The 19787-nt window shown below is 37.6% G+C and overlaps 2 protein-coding genes across 4 annotated transcripts in view; one reads left to right on the top strand and one right to left on the bottom strand.

Moving 5' to 3' along the window:
* The window catches only part of LOC122967977 (inverted formin-2), an 82728-nt gene that overhangs the window by 14202 nt on the left and 48739 nt on the right, over positions 1 to 19787 (top strand). The gene's annotated exons all lie outside the window — the stretch shown is intronic.
* Positions 8627 to 19321, bottom strand: parm1 (prostate androgen-regulated mucin-like protein 1). Of its 2 annotated transcripts, XM_044332822.1 has the most exons (5): positions 19179 to 19321; positions 16147 to 16491; positions 15628 to 16086; positions 12024 to 12102; positions 8627 to 10874 (listed from the first exon to the last, which is right to left on the bottom strand). In XM_044332822.1, exons 1-5 carry the CDS (start codon positions 19210 to 19212, stop codon positions 10802 to 10804), a joined length of 990 nt encoding a protein of 329 aa, XP_044188757.1. In that variant the 5' UTR covers positions 19213 to 19321; the 3' UTR covers positions 8627 to 10801. The 2 variants fall into 2 exon arrangements, with proteins under 2 accessions (XP_044188757.1, XP_044188756.1); XM_044332821.1 differs by having other exon boundaries at positions 15628 to 16491.

The raw sequence follows: 19787 nt of genomic DNA, 5'->3' as shown, positions 1-19787 counted from the left end.
TACCATTGTGTACCTCAGCACGTCAGAGAGCATGTCAGAGATGTGTCACACAGCATGCTCATGGTTAAATTATAAACTAGAAATACTGCCTTGTGGTTATGCCTCTGCCAACCAGTCAAGTTGCAGTTTACATCCATGTCTGTCCAGACTCATATAACATTTGTAGTGAAGACTTTGAAGGAATGTAATTAAAGGTATTAAGTGTATTTTCCTTGTATGTGTTCACATGTTTGGCCAATAAAGCTGATTGTGATAGAACACTAAGTTGTAGCCATGACAGCAGACAATGCTTCAGATATGGATGTTGCTGCAAAGACGCTTCACACACATCTTCAACCCAGCAGCACAGAAGATCTGTACAATCTATATACAATCACCACAGTTTCAAGGTGAGCACCAAGATTAGTGACACCAATTCAGTATCTGACCAAATGTGAAATATGGTCACAATCTCCCCTTCTGTTCCTGAGTTATGGTGTTGAATAATGGCCAAAAAAGTGTTTTTACAGAATGTTATGATGTCACAGTGAAGCTGACCTTTGGCCTTTTGGATTTAAAATGTCATCACTTCATCATTTTATCGTATTAGATATCTGTGTGAAACTTTGTCATAATTAGCTTATAAATTCTTGAGTTATGGCCAAAAACATGTTTTGTGACGTGACAGTGACCTTTGATCTTTGACCACCAAATTCTAATCAATTCATCTTTGAGTCCAAGTGGACGTTTATGCCAGATGAAATCAAATTCCCTCCAGGCATTCCTAAGATATTGTGCTCATGAGAATGGGACAGATGGGCATCCGGAAAACATAATGCCTCCAGCTGTCGCCTACGCAGAGGCATAAAAAATAGAAAACTTGATGATTTTAGAGTTTAACCAAGGTCAAAGGAGTTTACAGTTAAACCTCTCTGCGTTTCTCACCCCAGACTACTTCCTTGTTCTATTTTCATGAGAAGGGCTTGTTATTTTAAGATAACATATGTAAAGTAATAATAACTTAACTGTGGTAGATTGTTGGCTGCCGAGCATCTCCCACACAGTCTTGCTCAATGACAGCGTTACATTTCCTGAAGGTGGTGCCAACACTGCTGCTCTTTTTAACACAGCACAAAGCTTCTGTTGTTATAACAAGTACAATTTTACACAGTGACAAAAGATCTCCTCAACATATTCTCATTAAAATGACCAAACTTGAACCATATCATATTTTTACATTTTAACATTTCTAGTAATAAAAAGAAAAGAGTCTGTTTATAGCCATTAGAGAATGTGTTGTTCCTTTAGTTTATGAGATCCTGTTGTCCAAATAACAGTATATTAAGTCTCATTGTGAATTCATCCTGCTCTAATGAGAAATGATGCTGTATATGTTGTAGTTGCAGTAAAAAACCATTACTGTTATAACAGAGCTCTTGACAAATACTTGTTTCTTATTGGTGCAGCACTGTGTTGCCATTGAATTGACAACCTTGCAGTCACCAGCCTGCCTTACTTACCGGACCTGACACAACTTTGAAAGGCAGTAGCAGTGTGTATTCTTCAGTAGTAATGATGACGGTGTGATTGAAAAATAATGACTCATAGCCAGTTAGTTCAGTACAGTCAGTCTGGCAGACAGCGTTGCAACATTTCCACCTATTGATTAGAACATTGTCTTGATAAACACATTTTCATCAGTCACCGGTCAGTATACTGTAGAAAATGCAACTGTTTCATGGGATTTGGCATTTGGCATTTTTCCCATCCAGACAGTATGAAATTCTTGTGCCACAGCATTTGTAGCAAGCTGGCCAGGAGTGGATTGCAAAGAAAGCGCAGGGTTGAGTAAGTGTTGAACAAGTGAACGTGTCCTGTCTTGTTCTTCTAATCACCAATGTCCTTTTTCGAGATTTATCCAACTAGAACATCTTTCCTGAACCTTAAAGGGATAGTTTGGATTTTGTGAAGGGGAGTTGTATAAGGTAGTTATCCATAGTTAGTGTATTACCTGCAGTAGATTTGGGTCGGCATCCCCCCAATTTAGAGAAGCAGACATGAGTACCGGCACAGAAATTAAGCAATGTATTACTGCGGACGGGGCTGGTAGTAAAACATATTTTAGCCACCTAAAAAAAATCAAGTGTTTAAGTGTAAACTATATTTAGAATATTTTCACTGCTTTACCTTGCTGTCAGGCAGCCCTTTTCTTTGGCACTACATTTTTTCAACCGTAGAACTTCTGTATTCCTATGTATGCCACGCACTGTATTACACAACAGATCAGCTGTTTGGGTCAGAAAGTGCTGCTGCATACTGTGCAGGATCTCCTGTCTACCTTTTGTCCAACCATGGCTGTTCTGTCTGATTTTCTGTCCCTCAAAAGTGCAAAATATTGTCTTGTTTGTGACAGTTTTATATTCCAACAATTCTGCTTATAGCAACCAGGATTTTTTTTTCCACTTCCACAAACTTTCTGTGTTCTGGCAGAGCAGAATCATCTTTTGGGAATCTGGGTTAAGAAGGACAAAGCTGTCAGTACCTGCAGATAAAAGCAAAACATGGGGAAAATGCAAGTGAAAGGTGGCCTAAAGGAGTGTTTTCATCAAGTCTAATAAGTGGTCCGATTGTATTTGTGTCTGAGGTTCTGTTATTTGTCTTATACTTTGAGTATGGATACTTTTAATATTTCACAACACTTTTCAAGAGACAACAAACGAGACAATGACATTTACTCACTGAAAAGAACTGAACACAATATCCTATGAAATAATGCACAAAAGACAATATTACATTCAACAACATTTTTAATAGTGAAAAGGAATACACAAGTAGACCAGTTGTTGTATTGATACTTTTATTTAAGTAAAGGATATTAGCACTTCTTCCACCACCGAAGTAGACACAAACACACACTATATTCCTGTCAGCTGTCTTCTGTGCTTCTAGTTGCTGGTGATTAGTGACATCTACTGGTGATAAAACTCATGTGCAAGGGAGTAAACTAATAGTAACACCTCACATCACACTAGTTTAAATATCAGTTTGTCAAAGCTCACAGTGTTTGACTCTCATTTCAACTGAATGTTCATTGTTTAGATTTGTATTATTTGTCAAAATGAAGTGTCTTGTGAACACTGATCCTCTTTGATAGTGCATTTTTTTTTTAACCTCTTCCTCTGTCAACTTTCATGTTGTCTCAGTATATGTGAATGATGCAGATACTGAAGACTGCGAATCACATTTCCAGAAGAGGACAGTTTTCAGTATGTGTGACAGAATTCATTGTTCTTGTGTGAGTTTGAAGACATAATGAGTTGCTGTTGTGTTTGTCTTATATTGAGTTTATTTCCAGACTGTTGTGAACATTCAGTCGTTACAAACAAGTTTCAGTTCATTTGAAAAATCCCCAAAGGCATTTTACAGTTCTGCCTTTTTAGTTGGCACCACATAAACACTGATATTTGGTTAAGTTTGGATAATTGCCAAGGATTGAGGTTACAGTGGTACACCTTTCTATAAAAGTTGATATGATAAAACATCCACTAACACTTCATACATCACTGTATCACCCATCTCGTTTTCTTCTTTTAGCAGCTCATAAAAAAGACTGATAAGCCTAAGTGTTTTCAGACCCTACCAGTGCTTGCAAATCAATATGTGACGAAACCAGTGGGGGTGAAGCTTCAGTGGGCAGAAAGTGAAACCATTTACCCATTTTTCCATGTAAAATGAAACTGCATTTCAGACAACGGTTTCCGTTCTATTATCAGACCTGTGCAAGCATATGCGCAAATATGCTGTACGTGTGTGTGTGTGTGTGTGTGTGTGTGTGTGTGGTTTTGAAGGTATGAGACCAGAGTTAAGATTTGTTGCCCTTCACATCGCAACTGTTACATTTTTCAGTTTATATCAGTTTTTATCATTATTTATGTCCAAATTCCCCACTTGAAGTTCATCAAGAGCCACAAATCATAAATGTGTTATAAATATGTCTTAAGTGTGCTAAGCCGGCCCTCCAAACATCAGTTTGCTGCAGGGTGTCCATGTTTTTGCATTTAGATTGGAAGTTGGGAATACTGACTCGGAACTGTCGACTTCTGACTTGCAATGGGTTGAAGCATAAAATATCTCAACAACTAGCCTATTACATGGATTGGATTTGTGATCTCCTGACTTTTCATCTCGCGCCATCATCAGGTCAGAATCTCAGCTTGTCCTATACTTTTATTTGGGAGATTCTCAAAGGATCACTACGACCTGCATCATTAGGCCAGTTTTCGGTAGCTAGTTTGTCTATTTGTACTGCAGAAGAGGGAAAACAGTGAGGAAGCATGTAACTGTCCTATAAAAATTAGTAAAACTTTCTACAACAAAAAGGCATTAAAGCTGTTAATCAAACTGCCATGTTTTTTTACTCTTTCATCTCTTAAGTTTTGAGCAAAAATATTAAAATATAAATGTGATTGTGAGAGAAACATCTTCCTCCAAAATAGGCCTATGAAATTATATCGATTATGAATAATCATCCAAAGTTTCACAACTTCTAGTTACTCAGATTTTGAAAACCACATTGAAGGATCCCCTCAAAATGTTTTTTAGTGTTTTACAGTTCAATTATCATAGAATATTTCTCCCATTCCTGAGTCTGTTGCCCAGCTAAAGACTTCAAGGATCTCTACTCAGAATGTCTGGGGAAATACCACATAATGAAGAGGACACACTTCAATGCCATTGTAGTTATTAGATAACATTTTCCAATAATAAATTCTTACTGAATTGTGTCATCCACTGAAATATGTCCAATGTTCCAATTCTCTTTCAGATAAAAACAATATTTTCAAACTCACATTCAGTGTGGTCTAACAGCTCTCACAGCTCACGATGGTCAGCTGTCCCTGTCAGTCATGTGGCCTTCACCTTGCAGGTTGTTGTGGTCTGTCGAGTCTCTCACCGTGGTTTGTGACTAAATGCCTGCAAAACTAATGACATTCCCATTAGCCTCAGCTGTATGTTAGCAAATATTAGCATGTTGACATGCTTCACTAAGATGGTGAACATGGCAAACATTGTAACATCAGCATGTTAGCATTATCATTGTGAGCATGTTAGCATGCTAAAGTTAACATTTAGCTTAAATTACTGCTGCCTACAGCCTCACAGAGCTACTAGCATGACTCTAAGTCTGGTTCAAATCTTTAAATGATTTCAATGCATCCTAATCTGAGCATTTGACTGAAAACAGTAGAATTTAGTGGTAAAACACAAAAAAATACCATGCCACATTTTGCCATATGATTTTGAATATTTTTGTAAATATTATAACAGATCAATATTGAGAGAGATAATGTGATTTGTCATTTAAATGGTCTATTCTTTATCTTGTAAAAGCTGAATTTGCTTTAGGGGTGGGTGTAGCTGTTTTAAGTGTTGAATATCCTCAGCATGTGAGCTATCTCTCTTTTTCACTTCATGTTGCCAGACTGGTTTGTGGGCTTTCAGCAAATGGGTTAGAGAGAGAGAGAGAGAGGAAAAGGCTTCTTCCTGTTTCTCAAAGTCTGACACGTCTGTATAATGAGGGCATTGAACAATTCTGGTTATTCACTGTGGTTCACACAAACAATATCACTGCCAACCTCTTCCTCTTATACCTCTTGTTGTCCCTTTTCTTCTGCCATTTCTCCTGTTATTCAATGAGAAAGAAAATACATGTCTGACAGCTAAAAATAAACGCCCAGAGAATATAGGACTGAATTCAACTCCCAGTTTACTGACAAATTACTGTGCTGTGGGGTTTGTAGTCCGGACAAAGGTCATATCTGTCAAATACAATGGCTGGCTGCTGGCTCATTTGTCACAGGATGTTTATATTCATTGTCATTTCAAAAGTCCTTGTGCAGTATATCATGCTGGAGTTTGACTGTCCAGATGTTTCTTATGTAAAAAATGGTCCTGCCCTTCCTTCAGTGTAATTATAAAGAAGAGCACACACACACACACACACACACACACACACACACACACACACACACACACACACTTCTTAGAGTATTTATGGCCTGATAATAACGGTGCAGCACCAGAATCAGCTGCCTCTGTTATTACTGCTGCTGCCCAGTAATGATGATAAATAGGGACATGTGGCAGTGGTGGAAAGTGACAAATTACATTTAAACAACTGCACTTTGGTACAGTTTTGAGGTACTCGCAATTGCTAAAGTATTCCCATTTGATGTTCCTTCATACTTCTACTTTGCTACCTGTTATAAGTAAGTCATAAGTAATAAAAAGCACCCTTGCCCAATTCAATACACTGATTGATTTTACTAGGTTTTACTACTATAGCCTCACTGGGTCTGATATGAGTAGTAGCTTATGATGGCTAATGTTAGCTTACGTTTGTTTAATATTGCTGTGTAACTGACAATACTAAGTCAGTTTTCTGACTTCATTCCCTCTTCCTGTTTTCTTGGACAGTGTTTCCCTGTTGAGCTGCCGTGGAAATATAGCAACAAAAAGAGGGACTTTGTCACTAAAAAGACTGTAATGTTAAAAGATATCTTGATTACTTGATTTGATTTATTTGGACGCTGAAGCTTCATATTGGCTTCAGATAAACTTTTAAATATATTTTTGCACAGGAGGACTGTGGATTTTGGCCTCCATCACTTACATTGTAAGTGCATTATGAAGGGATCTTCTAATGGTCAGTATGAACAGAAGGAATGATTAGCGAGAAAAACCTATTTCAATGTACATTTGGGCTCCTGACTGTTTTAAGAAAGACTTCCACAACTGTGAACCTGTCCTTCAAATCAGCATCTTAGCAAGTAATTTTGGTCTATTATTGACTCCTAAAGGTCTGATTTTACAGGAGTATACTTTACAAGAGGAACAATCTGACAGTGAGATTATTTAAACATTGAGGCAGTTTTTTTTTCCATATTTTCAGTACAAATAAACATGTATCAAGAATTTTTTACAATATAGTGTTATTTATAATTGTGATATATTGTAAATTGTTTATAATAAGTGTAATTTTCCTGATTCTAGTATAGTGTTATGTGCCTTATTCTGTCTTTGTTTCAAGACACTGACACTCATTTATAGAAAGTTCTTATAATAGGTTGACTTTTATTGGAAACAGACTTATTGGTGAGTTTTTTTCACACAAAACAAACCAAAACAAAATATGACTTTTCAGACATGGGACTTTTTTGGGAAAAGCAAAACATTTGATAATCATATAAAATACAGTGTATTGTTACGGGTTAAACTACCCAACTACAACTTTAAAATGCTGCTTATACATGAATGCATCAGTAATGGTATTCCATAATAACATATTCTATATAAGCTTTGAGCCATTCTGCTTGATGAATACTTTTGATACTTTGGCATATTTTGCTGATGATACTTTCTATATACCTGTACATAAATCTCATGTAATTGTATTTTTTCATCACGATATTTCTACCTCTAATTAACTAAAGGATCTGAATATTCATTGAAAATATCAGTTTTTTATTTGAATCTTTAGAGAATATGAGAGGAAATAAAGTTGAGAATAATAGGAGAGAAAGTGCAAAAGAACATAACAGGTGACACTCAGGTTCTGTCTGCACACTGCTGAGCTCAAGCATCCAATGACTGTCCAGTTTTATTAGTGACATGCAAGCAAGATTGTTTTGGCCACAAGTTAATAATACACAGTTTGGATGCTCTGAGTATATTAACTGATTTGGCATGACTGGGTTGGCAAATGTAGAGGCTCAGTGGAGATGGAGGAATGAGTCGGGAGGTTGGAAAAAATATCACACGGAAGCTGGTGTGTAGTTAAGTAAGAAGAGAGGAGGAGAGCGTGGGCAGGAGAGGAGGATTTAATGGGAAAGAGTTTGTGAAAGAGGAAGAATGGGAGCAGTTACGACAGGAGAGCAGTGATGACAGGACTGTTATTAAAGCTTCCACTAATAAATGCTCTGCAGCCCATTGAGGAGCAGAGATGAAGACATCAAGATGAACATCAGCATCCATGTGTGTTTTATACACACCCTGTGTTGTTGTATCATTTTATTAGTTTCACATGTTTTTTGAACAATAATTACAGCTTCTGTGATTTTGTATTAAGATAGCTACAGCAGTTACTCTGGATAACACAAAGCTGAGGGTTTCTAAATATTTTCTGCCCTCTGCTGCCATTTTTTCATTCCAATATGATTTTTAATGACTCAAGAAGTTGTCATACGGTTGTTTTGTAAAATGCGTGTGTTGTGAGTGAGCTCTGAATAGATGATATATAATTAGTTTTAATCTTTTTTACCCTGATAGCAGTAGGAGGTGCTGTTTGTCCAGCATGTTCCTCTAAAGCTGCAACTTGTAATTATTCTCATTCTTGAATCATCTATCAATAGTTTTTCTCAATTTATGGTTTAATCTATAAGATGTCAGAAAAAATATCCATCACAATTTCTTAGTTCAAGGTGATGTCTTCAATTTGCATGTTTCGGCTGTTCAACCCAATACTCAATTTATAAAGATATAAAACAGAGAAAAACAGCACCTTCTCAAATTTGAGAAGCTGGAACCAAAGAAAGTTTGGCATTTTTGCTTGATAAATGATGATGAACGATTAATCAATTATCAACTTTGTTGTTGTATAACTCATTAATCAATAGGCTAATTGTCTCAGCACTACTTTTGGTAGTTAGATTTTAATTACATTTTTGTGGGTATTCACTGTCCCCTGAGGAGAAATCTTGATGTTTTTTGTGACCTATAACCTTTTATTTTGTGCTACTCTGTTACACTTGTTCCCCTGAAATATCAAATCTAATGGACTGGATATAATGGACTTCACTGACTACATCCCTGCTCCCCAGAGGATAAACCCTCTTGGTTTTAATTAATATGTCAATTGTTATATCATTACATTTATTTAGAAAATCCAACAGTTTCAGAAGTATTCCATGACCCTATCTGCATTTCTAGCAACCCCACATAGAGCCTAAACCCAATGCCCAGTGTCATATGCCATTTTTTTATCATTGTTATCTGAGTTTCCTGCAAATGATCTTCATAGGAACTCACATTTTTCTTTTATCACTTTTAATTCACAAAAAAATGTAATACAGTAATCATATTATACAATAAAATTTAGTCAAAAGCATAAAAACTGTTGTTAATTCTTCACCTGAATGCAAACAAACAGTACTGTAAATACTGACTGAGTCAAATGTACAGCCTGAGCTGCAAAGCACAGCGGAATTACACACAAACCCAAACAAACTCCACACAGATAATATTCAACCATAAAAAACTCACTCATAAATCGTGGTTAAAATTGGTCATTTACAGTTTTTCATACACCACATACTATTACAGCCACATTTGACCTAATGGAGTTTTTCCAAAAGTTCCAATTGGATTTAGAGCAGCTTTGTTCTGAAATGTTTGCTGTGAGGAAATGTTTTGTTTTGGTTCCTCTACAGGAAGGTCAAAGGTGCAGACCAGCACTTGGAGCAGGTGGGGATCCAGTGCTTTTGGCAGGATGAATACAAGAACTAGAAAACAGATTTCTCCTAACCTCTGCACCATTCAATTTGATATATGCAAAAGACATTTCTTAAAGAAAACAGATTATGCAAAGCCTTAGATGGGAAAAATACACTTTTACAGACTTAATTTGAAAGCAAATGAAAAGAACCTCAGACATTTTCCTCAAATTAGTCTCCTTTCTGTTTTGTTGGAGCTGCTAACAAACGCTAACACTGCCCCTCTGTGTCACTTCAAAATGTCCAAAATGCCTTTGGCTTGTAAACATATGTATGAAAGCAAGCCTTAGTTCTCACTTTTCTGCTTAAAAATGCAAATAAAATGTCTACTGTCAAGTTCCAACTGAAAATTGAAAATGCAATATAGTTTTGTTCTTGGTTTCTATTTTAATATCTTTTCCTTCCTATTTTTCTTCCTCCTTAAAATTTTATTGCTATTCCCTCATTCTCATTTTCTTTCAGTGCATCACTCACTGTTCTATCATACCATACAGGAAATACCACAACAGTTATGTGCCATCACAAGCCTGTTCAGGATCTCCATTTTGTCTGACTACATATGGCTAATTCTCTACCTCCGCCCGATCTACTGAAGCTTAAAGGATACTTAAAGGCAGGAAATTTGTAGATGAGTGCTTTCTAAGTGCCATAGTGTTGATAATAGACTCTGTATTGCCAGACTGCCAGCTACATTTAGGTTGATAACTGAAAATGTGATATTTCATAGTTTAAGTAAGGAAGTAGTATCTCAGCAGGTGCCTATAAAAACAAACCATTATTAAAAAAAAGTGAACTTTTCAGTCATGATGTTAATCTACTGTAAATTATTTGCACTTTGTGGTCACACAAGTCTTTTTTTCCTTTTTTACAAAGGCTTAGGGTTAAGTTTTGGTCATACTTTTAACCTTTTTTCCCACTGTAAAAACACCTGGTTCCCATAATCCACTCCTTTTTCTAAAAATATCCAGTGAGGTTCATGATCTGGATTGAAAGGCAACCTGAGTAAAAACTGCAATTGTATCTGCTTTCATCTTTTCTAAGCAGCTTGTACAGAAGAAGAAAAAGAAAGAAAGAAAAAAGTTACATTTGCTTTGCATTTTGCAACTGAGTGCAATCAAGCTATCAGGCTACCTGTCACAGTTATATAATCTGACAGTCCTGAACTAATTACCCACACTTTAAACACACTCTGAGCAGAATGGCTCTTTCTGCAGACTTGAGGTCTTTTGGTTTTGGGGTCACCTCTGGTGTTGGAGGTCCAAAGTTAAGACCTAAGGGTCATACATGGGGTTGGTGAAAGTGTCGACATCAGTGTTATCCAGGAGACGACCATAGGATGTACGTCTGAATTGGTAAATAAATAGAAAAAAATGTGGGAACATTTGAAAGGAGAAAAAGAAATAAGGTTAGTTAATATAGGACATTTTAATCTTTTACTTCATCAGTTCAGTCATCAGCTGTAGCCTCTTAACATCCACCCTTTTTTTTTTTTTTTAATTTTTGCCTATTTGGCATACCCAAATGGAAAAGCTTATAACACAAGAACTGTGAGGCCAAAATTATTTGCATGATAAACATGTATTAGGCTTCATATGAAAGGTAACATGTTCTAGTTTCTGGAAATGTGCTTGTTTAGCATGTGGCTAAAACACAACCAAAACAGGACATGTTTTATGCCAGAACTATGCAAATCACCACATATCTTCTACATCTTGTCAAGCACACCTGGATAAAATTCCAGACCTCTAGGCCTAATCTTAGGGGAGGTTTTTAGTTTGTGGTGTCACTGGTGTCCCCAAACCTCTCCAAAACATCTCCAAGTGGCCAAATTGTACCACTTTTACTCATTACTATGTGATGGTAAGCCACTTACAACTGGCTTAAGTGGGTTGCTGGCAACCCAGTGGATGTTAAGAGGTTAAACTCTGAACACATTGTACATTTAACAATTGAGATACTGGAAGAAGAATTTTCATCATAATGACTGGAGTTTTACAACAATTCAGTCCTCTAAATGTACCTCAGTTTGACAAGGAATATATTCTCTAACAAAGATTTTTGGTCAATACTCTTATTTACAAACAGATAATGGGGAATAAAGATATACAAATGACTGCTCTTTTGATTATACAAACATTTAAAACTGCTGGGAAGTCTTAAACAACCCAGTTGGTTGAATTTAATTGGTTGAATGAAGCTGGTTGTGAACAGTTTCATTGAAACGTCTGGGAACTACTTTTTTTAGTAACCAGGACTCTAAAAAAGCATGTCTTTGATTTTTTAAAATGTAATTTTTCAGTGCTGTGAGCTTCACAAAGACAAGATAAAAACCAACCAAACAAACAGAAGAACCCTCAACAAATAAGACGAAAACTATCTGCAGTACGAAAATATGTTTTGTAATTTTGATTAACTATGCTTTTAAAATATTGAGCAAAAAAGTTACTGACCAGTCAGTGAGGCAAAAAGTCATCACATGAGCTTTGAACTTACCTGAACCTGTAGTAGTACAGCCCACCTAACACCACAATGGCAGTTAGGATGACCACACTTACAATGGCTGCAATACGCCCTGGAGAGAGATAGAGAAAGAGGGAGAGGAAATAAGTTTTAAAAACATTTTAGTCCTGCTGACCTGATGCTGTACAAGGTGTTTCAAAGTTCCTAAATTTCCTTCCTGATGTTCTTTCCACTTTTTACATATCATCGTGGTCTGGCAAGGCTTTGGTGAGATTTTTGGGGGCTTGCATTTGACATTTGTTATGTTATAAATATTTGGTTGATATGTTGACAAGTCTTAACTAAGCCTTCCTGTTGGTTTTCAAACTCTTGGGTTACTCTGTGATTAGCCTTTGTCTGTGATTTTCACAAGGTTTCATGTCATATCGTCATCTAAACACGCCTCATAGTTCCCTGATTGGGCTGAACCATACGTGACTAGGCTCGATTGATTATCCTTCTCCATGTGACTGTCTTTAATCTTGTTCACCTGGTGAATATCTTACTCTGTATCAGGTAAGACTTGACTTTACCTCACAATGTCCCATGAGCTTAAGATAATTATTTTTTTTTCCAGCAGACCAAACTGACTTTTGAGCTTTATTATTAATTAGTAATCTGCTTATGGGAACTTGACCGAACACACAGCTCAAAGTCTGTTTTTTGTGTCGATGTGAAATCATATTTGTACAGTGAGATGGTAATGTAGCCCAATAAAATGTTGACAGCTTAGGCAGAGTTCAATTAATAAACAGCGTTCTCAGCATCACTTTTTAAGGTCAAAATTCAAGTAATTTATCTCACAGACCATCAAGTTATGGTGGACTGTGTTGACAATAAAAAATATCAGCAGTGAGCTGGGAGGAGCTTCTTCTTACTGGGACCTACTCATTGTTGGCTATTTACTGTAGATTATCAATCCTGAACTCACCATGGAACAAAGCTGTTCCATGAATCTTTGAACTCACTTGACGTTGGATTGGTGGAGTGTAAGGTAGCACTTTGCAATACACACTCTAGAGGTGGAATTTTAAAGTCACAGTGGTATGTGTGACTTTAAAATTCATTCCTATTCAATTCCAAGTGACACAGACACAACAGCAGACTTACTGTATAATTTACTGTAGCCAGTAAAAGTAATCCATCAGTGTGAATGAGAAGCTACAGTAAAGTTTTGCAAAAGTACATCAGAATGCAAATATTAGGTGATTATGTTTAACATTGTAAAGGAAATTCTGTTCCACATTTTCCAAGTTTCTGTCTCCTGTTTACCAAGTTTTTAATCTTTTACAGTCCACAACAAACCAAGATGTTCTGACCAGCTAAAATTATATAATTTAAACCAGTTAAAGAGGACTCCCTGGTGGTATGACCCTCAACTTCAGGTCTTGCCTCATCTCTCTCTACCCTCATTTCAATTTATGTCATCTCTCTACTGTCACTGCCAGATTGAGGCATAAAATGCCCCAAAATACTATAAAAACAGAGGGAGAAACCTGCTAGTCAACTGTCGGGCCAATTGCAGCTGAGTGACGGCTCACTCGGCTGTGTTCTGACACCGGAGGACAGAACCAGCTTTGGGGAAGTGTAGTCAGGCCAATGTTGACGAGTCATTCATCAAAAGTCTGGAATGAGTACAGCGATAAGGTGTGCCAGATTTGAAAAGCTGCTGGACCAAGTCAACGTGTTACCAGAGACATAAAAACTCCTCTCAATATAATACTCTCAGTCCGATACATCATCTGGAATCCTGAATTTAAGGGCAGTCTCTTTTTTTAAATGTTGAGGTATTTCAGTCTGGACCAAAGCTGTAGACAGAGCAACATTGCCATCCTTAGAGCCATGACGCTAGTGTGGCTAAAAATTAAGGGATGCAAGAAATTAGCAAAACTTAAGTCAAAAAGGTTTCACTTCTTGAAGGTTGGAGGTGTTGCTGGTCTCCTAAAAGTCCCTCCAGATTCAGTTCCTGACTGTTGGTTTCACGTGGTCAAAAAGAGTCACTGCATGACACAGCAATTTCAGCAACACATCTTGACTAAAGCGGTCAAGGTCAGAAAACCCCACCCTGGCCATAAAAGAGTTGACGTATAATCAGATGTAACAAATACTGATGACGGGAAGGAAGTTATCTTCACATTCCTGCACAAGGAACAAAGTACAAACTTGATTGGAGAAGAGCACGTAATACTTGGAGTTGCAGGGCAGACACATAAGAAGTAGAAAGAATGGGCAGATATAAAGGGCTGTAAAACATGCTTATTGCATCTTGAAAAAATGAAGGTACGGAGATTCCAGGGCCAAAAATGATACATACAGCTCAAAAAACAAGGAACAATCACAGAAAAAAATGTGAAATGTGCAATGAGTGGCTTGTGGTGTCACAATGAATAATATGGTGAGAATGCATGTTATGAAGAAAAGAGGACAGTGGTTCATTTTCACTCATTCAGCTACTGAAGACCTGACAGCAAAGTAAACAAGGAACAGTGAGAGGAAACATTTTCACTTACATATTAACCACAGACTGACAACGCTGAAGGAGGTCAAAGAGGGGGAGGAACAGATACTGTACACTTAGACTCTGCATGCATATGTTTGATCTCTTTAATCAGGGCGGTATGATCACCTTTGTTGGGCTCCTTTAGGTGTAGTGTGTGTGGGGCAACATGTGTTTGTCTGTCCCTAAATGTGAGTGTCTCCTAATGTGACAATTTGCATCAGATTATCGTGAGAAACAAGTATTTTTGAGATAGTCTGCAGTTTATTGGCAAACTATTTTGACAATGTTTCTATAAAAAAGTTAATGAGTAACTGACACATCATGAGGCAATGAGTGATTACAGCAGGAGTTTGTTTGTAAGAGTGAGTCCAGAGAGACAGCGTGAAAACGACTCATCACACCGATCTGGTTTGTGTTTGTTGACGAGGTATCATTTCTGGTTATGAGAGAAAGTGCTGAGAGTCAACTGAACAGTCCAACAGGAATTGTTGGGTCTCTCTCTCTGTAAATTGAAGAGTATGGTCTAGACCTGCTCCATGTGTAAAGTGCCCTGAGATTACTTTTGTTGTGATTTGGCGCTATATAAATAAAATTGAATTGAATTGAATTGAATTTCCAGATTCTACTTTAGTTTAAATCTACCTGCCAGATTTTTCCTAGAGCCTAGTCTTGTCTAGAAACACAAAGAGCCGCAGATCAATTAGTGAGCTGACATTTCTGCTCTGTCAGTGCTGAAACTCATACTTGATGCCTATGATTTACTAAGTTGAATGTTGTACTAATAGGGATAATTATGGGATACTTATTCTTACTCGGTTGTCAATATATTTTTCAATATATTGAAAAATATTTAGATTTTTTGGCCATACTGCTCCTCTCTAGCTTCATCGTTGATTTCATTGATAACCACGGCAAAGACAAAGTATATATATATATATATATACTTATATATATTCTCCTGTTATTATTCCTGAGTCTGTTCATTGTAAAATAAATATTGAATAGTTAGTCTGTGCATAAACACATTTGACATTGTGTTAACACTTTTACTACTGGAACAAATATCAACAAGAAAAAAAACTTTTTGGAGTTGCATACCTGAACTCAGAGCCTTGGACTCCTGTGCCTCATGTACCAGTGTGGTTGTTAAGGCGGTACTGGTGGTGGTCTTGGTGGCTGTAGGGGTGGTGCTGCTGGTTTGGGGGGTGGTGGTGCTGGTGGTTTTGGTTTGGGCAGTGCTGGAGATGGTGCTGGTGTTGGGGGGGATGGTGGTTTTGGTTTGGGCAGTGCTGGAGATGGTGCTGGTGTTGGGGGGGATGGTGGTTTTGGTTTGGGCAGTGCTGGAGGTGGTGCTGGTGGTGACGGGGGTGGTGGTGTTGGTTTGGGCAGTGCTGCCGATGTCGCTGGTGGTGACGGGGATGGTGGTGCTGGTTGGGTCAGTGCTGTTGTTGTTGCTGGTGGTGTTGGGGGTGGCGGTGGTTTGGGCAGTGCTGCTGATGTAGTTGGTGGTGTCAGGGATGGTGGTGTCGGTTGGGTCAGTGCTGTTGTTGTTGCTGGTGGTGACGGGGGTGGTGGTGTTGGTTTGGGCAGTGCTGCCGATGTCGCTGGTGGTGACGGGGGTGGTGGTGTCGGTTGGGTCAGTGCTGGGAGTGGTGGTTGATGTTGCATTGGTTGAAGTTGTTGAGTAAAGCTCTGATGTAGGGTCCTGGGTCTGATAAGTGATAGATGTGGAGAGGGTTTCAGTTTGTGATGAAGCTGTTGAGTCTGTAGTTTTGTCCTTAGTGCTGGCTGTCGCTTGTGTGTTTTGTGTAACTGCAGAGGTGGAATTTGTTTTGTTGTTTGACTGCGTTGGACTCTTCACAGTTGTGGGCTGGAGGGGTCGTTCTGTTGTTGAGGAGGATGATGTTAGTGTGTTGGGTGCCTCTGCTGTCAGTTCTGTTATTGCACAGCACAATAGTAGACCTGCAATTCAAGAAAAAAAGATGTTACTGTCAAAGTTTATCTTAAGTGCATTCCCTCAACAACGTGTTTCAACACATATAAGACCGTATATTGTTGTTTCTCTGATCAGCTCCTTTTTATGCTCCCTACAGTCTTTAAGGAGACCATAGTGGAATCATCAGAGCCATATCATTTTTCTTGTTGTTTTTCATAGGCCACTCAGTCTAATTTTGTTTGTTTTATTTGATTGGTATTGAAGTTTATCGCTCTAACTTGTTGCGTTGTTGTGCTGTTGTTGTATTTTGTATATTTTTGCAAACATTTTGTTGGACCTCCTTAGAAACGAGGTACATCTTAATGGATTTATCTTAATTAACAACCAATTTTGTACAGCAAGAGTTTGCACTTGAAATCTATATGCAATGACTCGTTTGTCATTTTGGACAGGGTTTGAGATGTTAATCTGCAAATCAGTCTCACATCAAAATGTATAATAGCTACGTTGGTCCACAGTGCAAATGTATTAGTTTTACAATTACGGCATCCACATTGTGTGACTGTCAAGTTTCTGTCCGTGGAAAAAAAAGACTGACATTTCTTTTATTCTCAGTTAACTTAAAACGAACCCTTTATATCTACATAGGGAGCGGGTCCTCTTCCATGGAGCCCGCCATGTTGCAGCACATGTTTCTACAGTAGCCTAGAATAGACAAACCAAACACTGGCCCTAAAGAGGGCCTTTTGCTTTTTTCACTAGTTTCATGTTCAACCACTGTTTTGAGTTGTCCGCCATCGGCAAGCTTCATTCCATTTCAAATTGCTGCCAGTTGCCCCCAACTCAAATCCAAACATCACTATCACTGTTAAGAAAAGGCACTTTATAGCCTGTGATTGTAAAATGTGAAGTTGCTCATTTAATTTTATATTTCCAAGAATATGTGGCTGAGGATATTTAATATGAAATCATCTTTCATAAAACATAGTGTCTTCCTCATTTAGTATTGAGCCACTTCATCTAATAAAGCACTCCAACGTTTTGTGTGTGTGTGTGTGTGCATCAAATCTTGTACAATTGCTACATAAACGGGATGAAGACGGGGTTATCAAACTGGACTTTACATTTCACATCCCTCATTTAATCCCTGCACTTGTCACTTTCATATATTTCATCAAACTGGACTGTTACATAATTTAGTTATTTATGTACCTTCCACATTTAATTTTTGCCCTTGTCACCTTCATATATTTAATACACTTAATTTCTTCATCCATAGAGCAGTCCATATTTCCTTTGTACAGTCAATATTTTATTTCAAGTTCTATATCCCATTTCAAAACTATTACTATTCCATAAGAAATAGGATCCATTTAGGATATTATGGGACTTTTAAAAAAATGAAACTATTAATTTGTGACTCATTTTTAAAGCTTTACATGGATTTGGGACTGAGAGACATAGATGGGGTAGGGAAATCAGAAAGTAGAGTAGTTGAGAGAGTTGAGAGACAGACTAACACATTGTTGGTTTGGGTCTTTTCATGGGATTTGTTCTTAATAGGAAAAATATAGAATAATGCCAGTCGTATCCCTTAACAGTGCAGTCTGTCTGCATTTCAGTAGCTGGGACTTAAAAAAATAGCTTCACCAACGTTTGATGTCACTCTCAGAACAAATATAAGACCTAAGAGGCTTACAATTAAGTCTTTACAGAATTATCTAAGTTAGTTACAATTCTCTTAGATAGTCTCCTAGATGACTTTCACACTGAATAAGCTGAAAGTTATCTAAGCAGGAGTGCTTGGAAGCAGAGTTTTTTCATCAGTGGTTTAGTGAACAGGAAGTCAACACAGAGATCTGGTATGATGCGTTCAAGGTTTTCTCGTCTTCACAGTACTCTGGTGACAGTCTTTTAAATTTAGTATTTTATTTTATTAAGGACCAGAAAGAAAGTCACTGCATGATTCTAACATACTGCAAATTAATAAAAAAGCAGGGATTTTCAGCATCAGACTGTGACAGAAAATCAAGCTCTCCCAGAAAAATTAACTGAAAAAGGAACCATGAGTTATTCTACTGACACATTTTCCTATGACGTGAGACTTCAGTCAAACGTTGGCCGCAGGTTTCTATACAGCACAGCGTTCTTCAGAGAATCAACGTTAAAAACAGATAAAAGGTTTCCTGCCTCTGAGCTTTGGTGACACGTATATCTGTTTAATCATTGGAATGCATTTATGTCAACACCAGTGGAAATATCTTATGTACTAAAACTTCTCACTTGTAAAAAAACAAATGAAACTTTACTGGATTTAAACCACTGAAAGGCTACCTTTATACTTTTTTGCATTGTAAGCAATCACATAGACTGTTGTTGGCATATTATGTTAATACAGGTGATTTTATGAAAATTAAAACACATCAGCATGCTTTATTCACTAAATGTTTTCGGCTATCTCACCTTCATCAGGATGGTGACAGGTGATCTCTCCTACAATATTATTATAATTGTATATATTGTGTATAAAAAAAACATTTTTTCTGCTCAGAACTAGCTTGCGTGTGATTTGATAGTTTGGTTCAGCTGAATTCTCCTGCCCCTTCTGACAGACATTTACAATAAAGGACATTAATTCTACATAAACAGAGACAGAGAGGAATCGTATTTAAAGGCTCATCTCTAGGTGAAACAGATGTCAGAGTTTACTTACATGTTGTCAGAGTTTGCAGGCTGACCCTCATCATCGTGTGCCTGTGCTGTAGAGTCTCCAGAAACACTTGTGTAGCTGCAGCTCTGCGCTCTCCGCTCCCTGTAGACAGCTGTAGTGTGTCTGGCTGCCGTTGACTGTAGGTGACTGATTATGAGAGCCTGGGGGCGAGGCTACATGAGTCACATTGAAAACCTTACAGGGAGGCCCGGACACGGTATGAGATGTTGTAATGAAGACTTAACACCTTCAGACCATAGGAAATGGCATATAGGCTAGGTGACAAAATGTATGGGTACTACTTCTGGAAGGGCTTGAAGTAAATTCTGTGGTACTTTAAGTTTACAGTGAGCTCATAGTATCCAATATATATCACTGTATAGTGAGTACTGTAGCTCTTTATATGTTTGTATATATAGTTTTCCTGTGATGGCAGTTTTGCTGTAATGAAATATTAACAAACAGGGTTGTAGCAGGGCTGTAGTTTTCTTATAGCCTTGTTTCTCATTATGGGATTTGTTGTAATTAAATATTGTCTATATCAATATTTATTTTGTTCTTTTATATATATATATATTTGGTTTATATGCATGTGACTTATTAGATTATCAA

Source organism: Thunnus albacares, chromosome 18, assembly GCF_914725855.1.
Source record: "Thunnus albacares chromosome 18, fThuAlb1.1, whole genome shotgun sequence".
Lineage (NCBI taxonomy): Eukaryota > Metazoa > Chordata > Actinopteri > Scombriformes > Scombridae > Thunnus > Thunnus albacares.
This window is presented reverse-complemented; position numbering and strand designations above follow the sequence as displayed.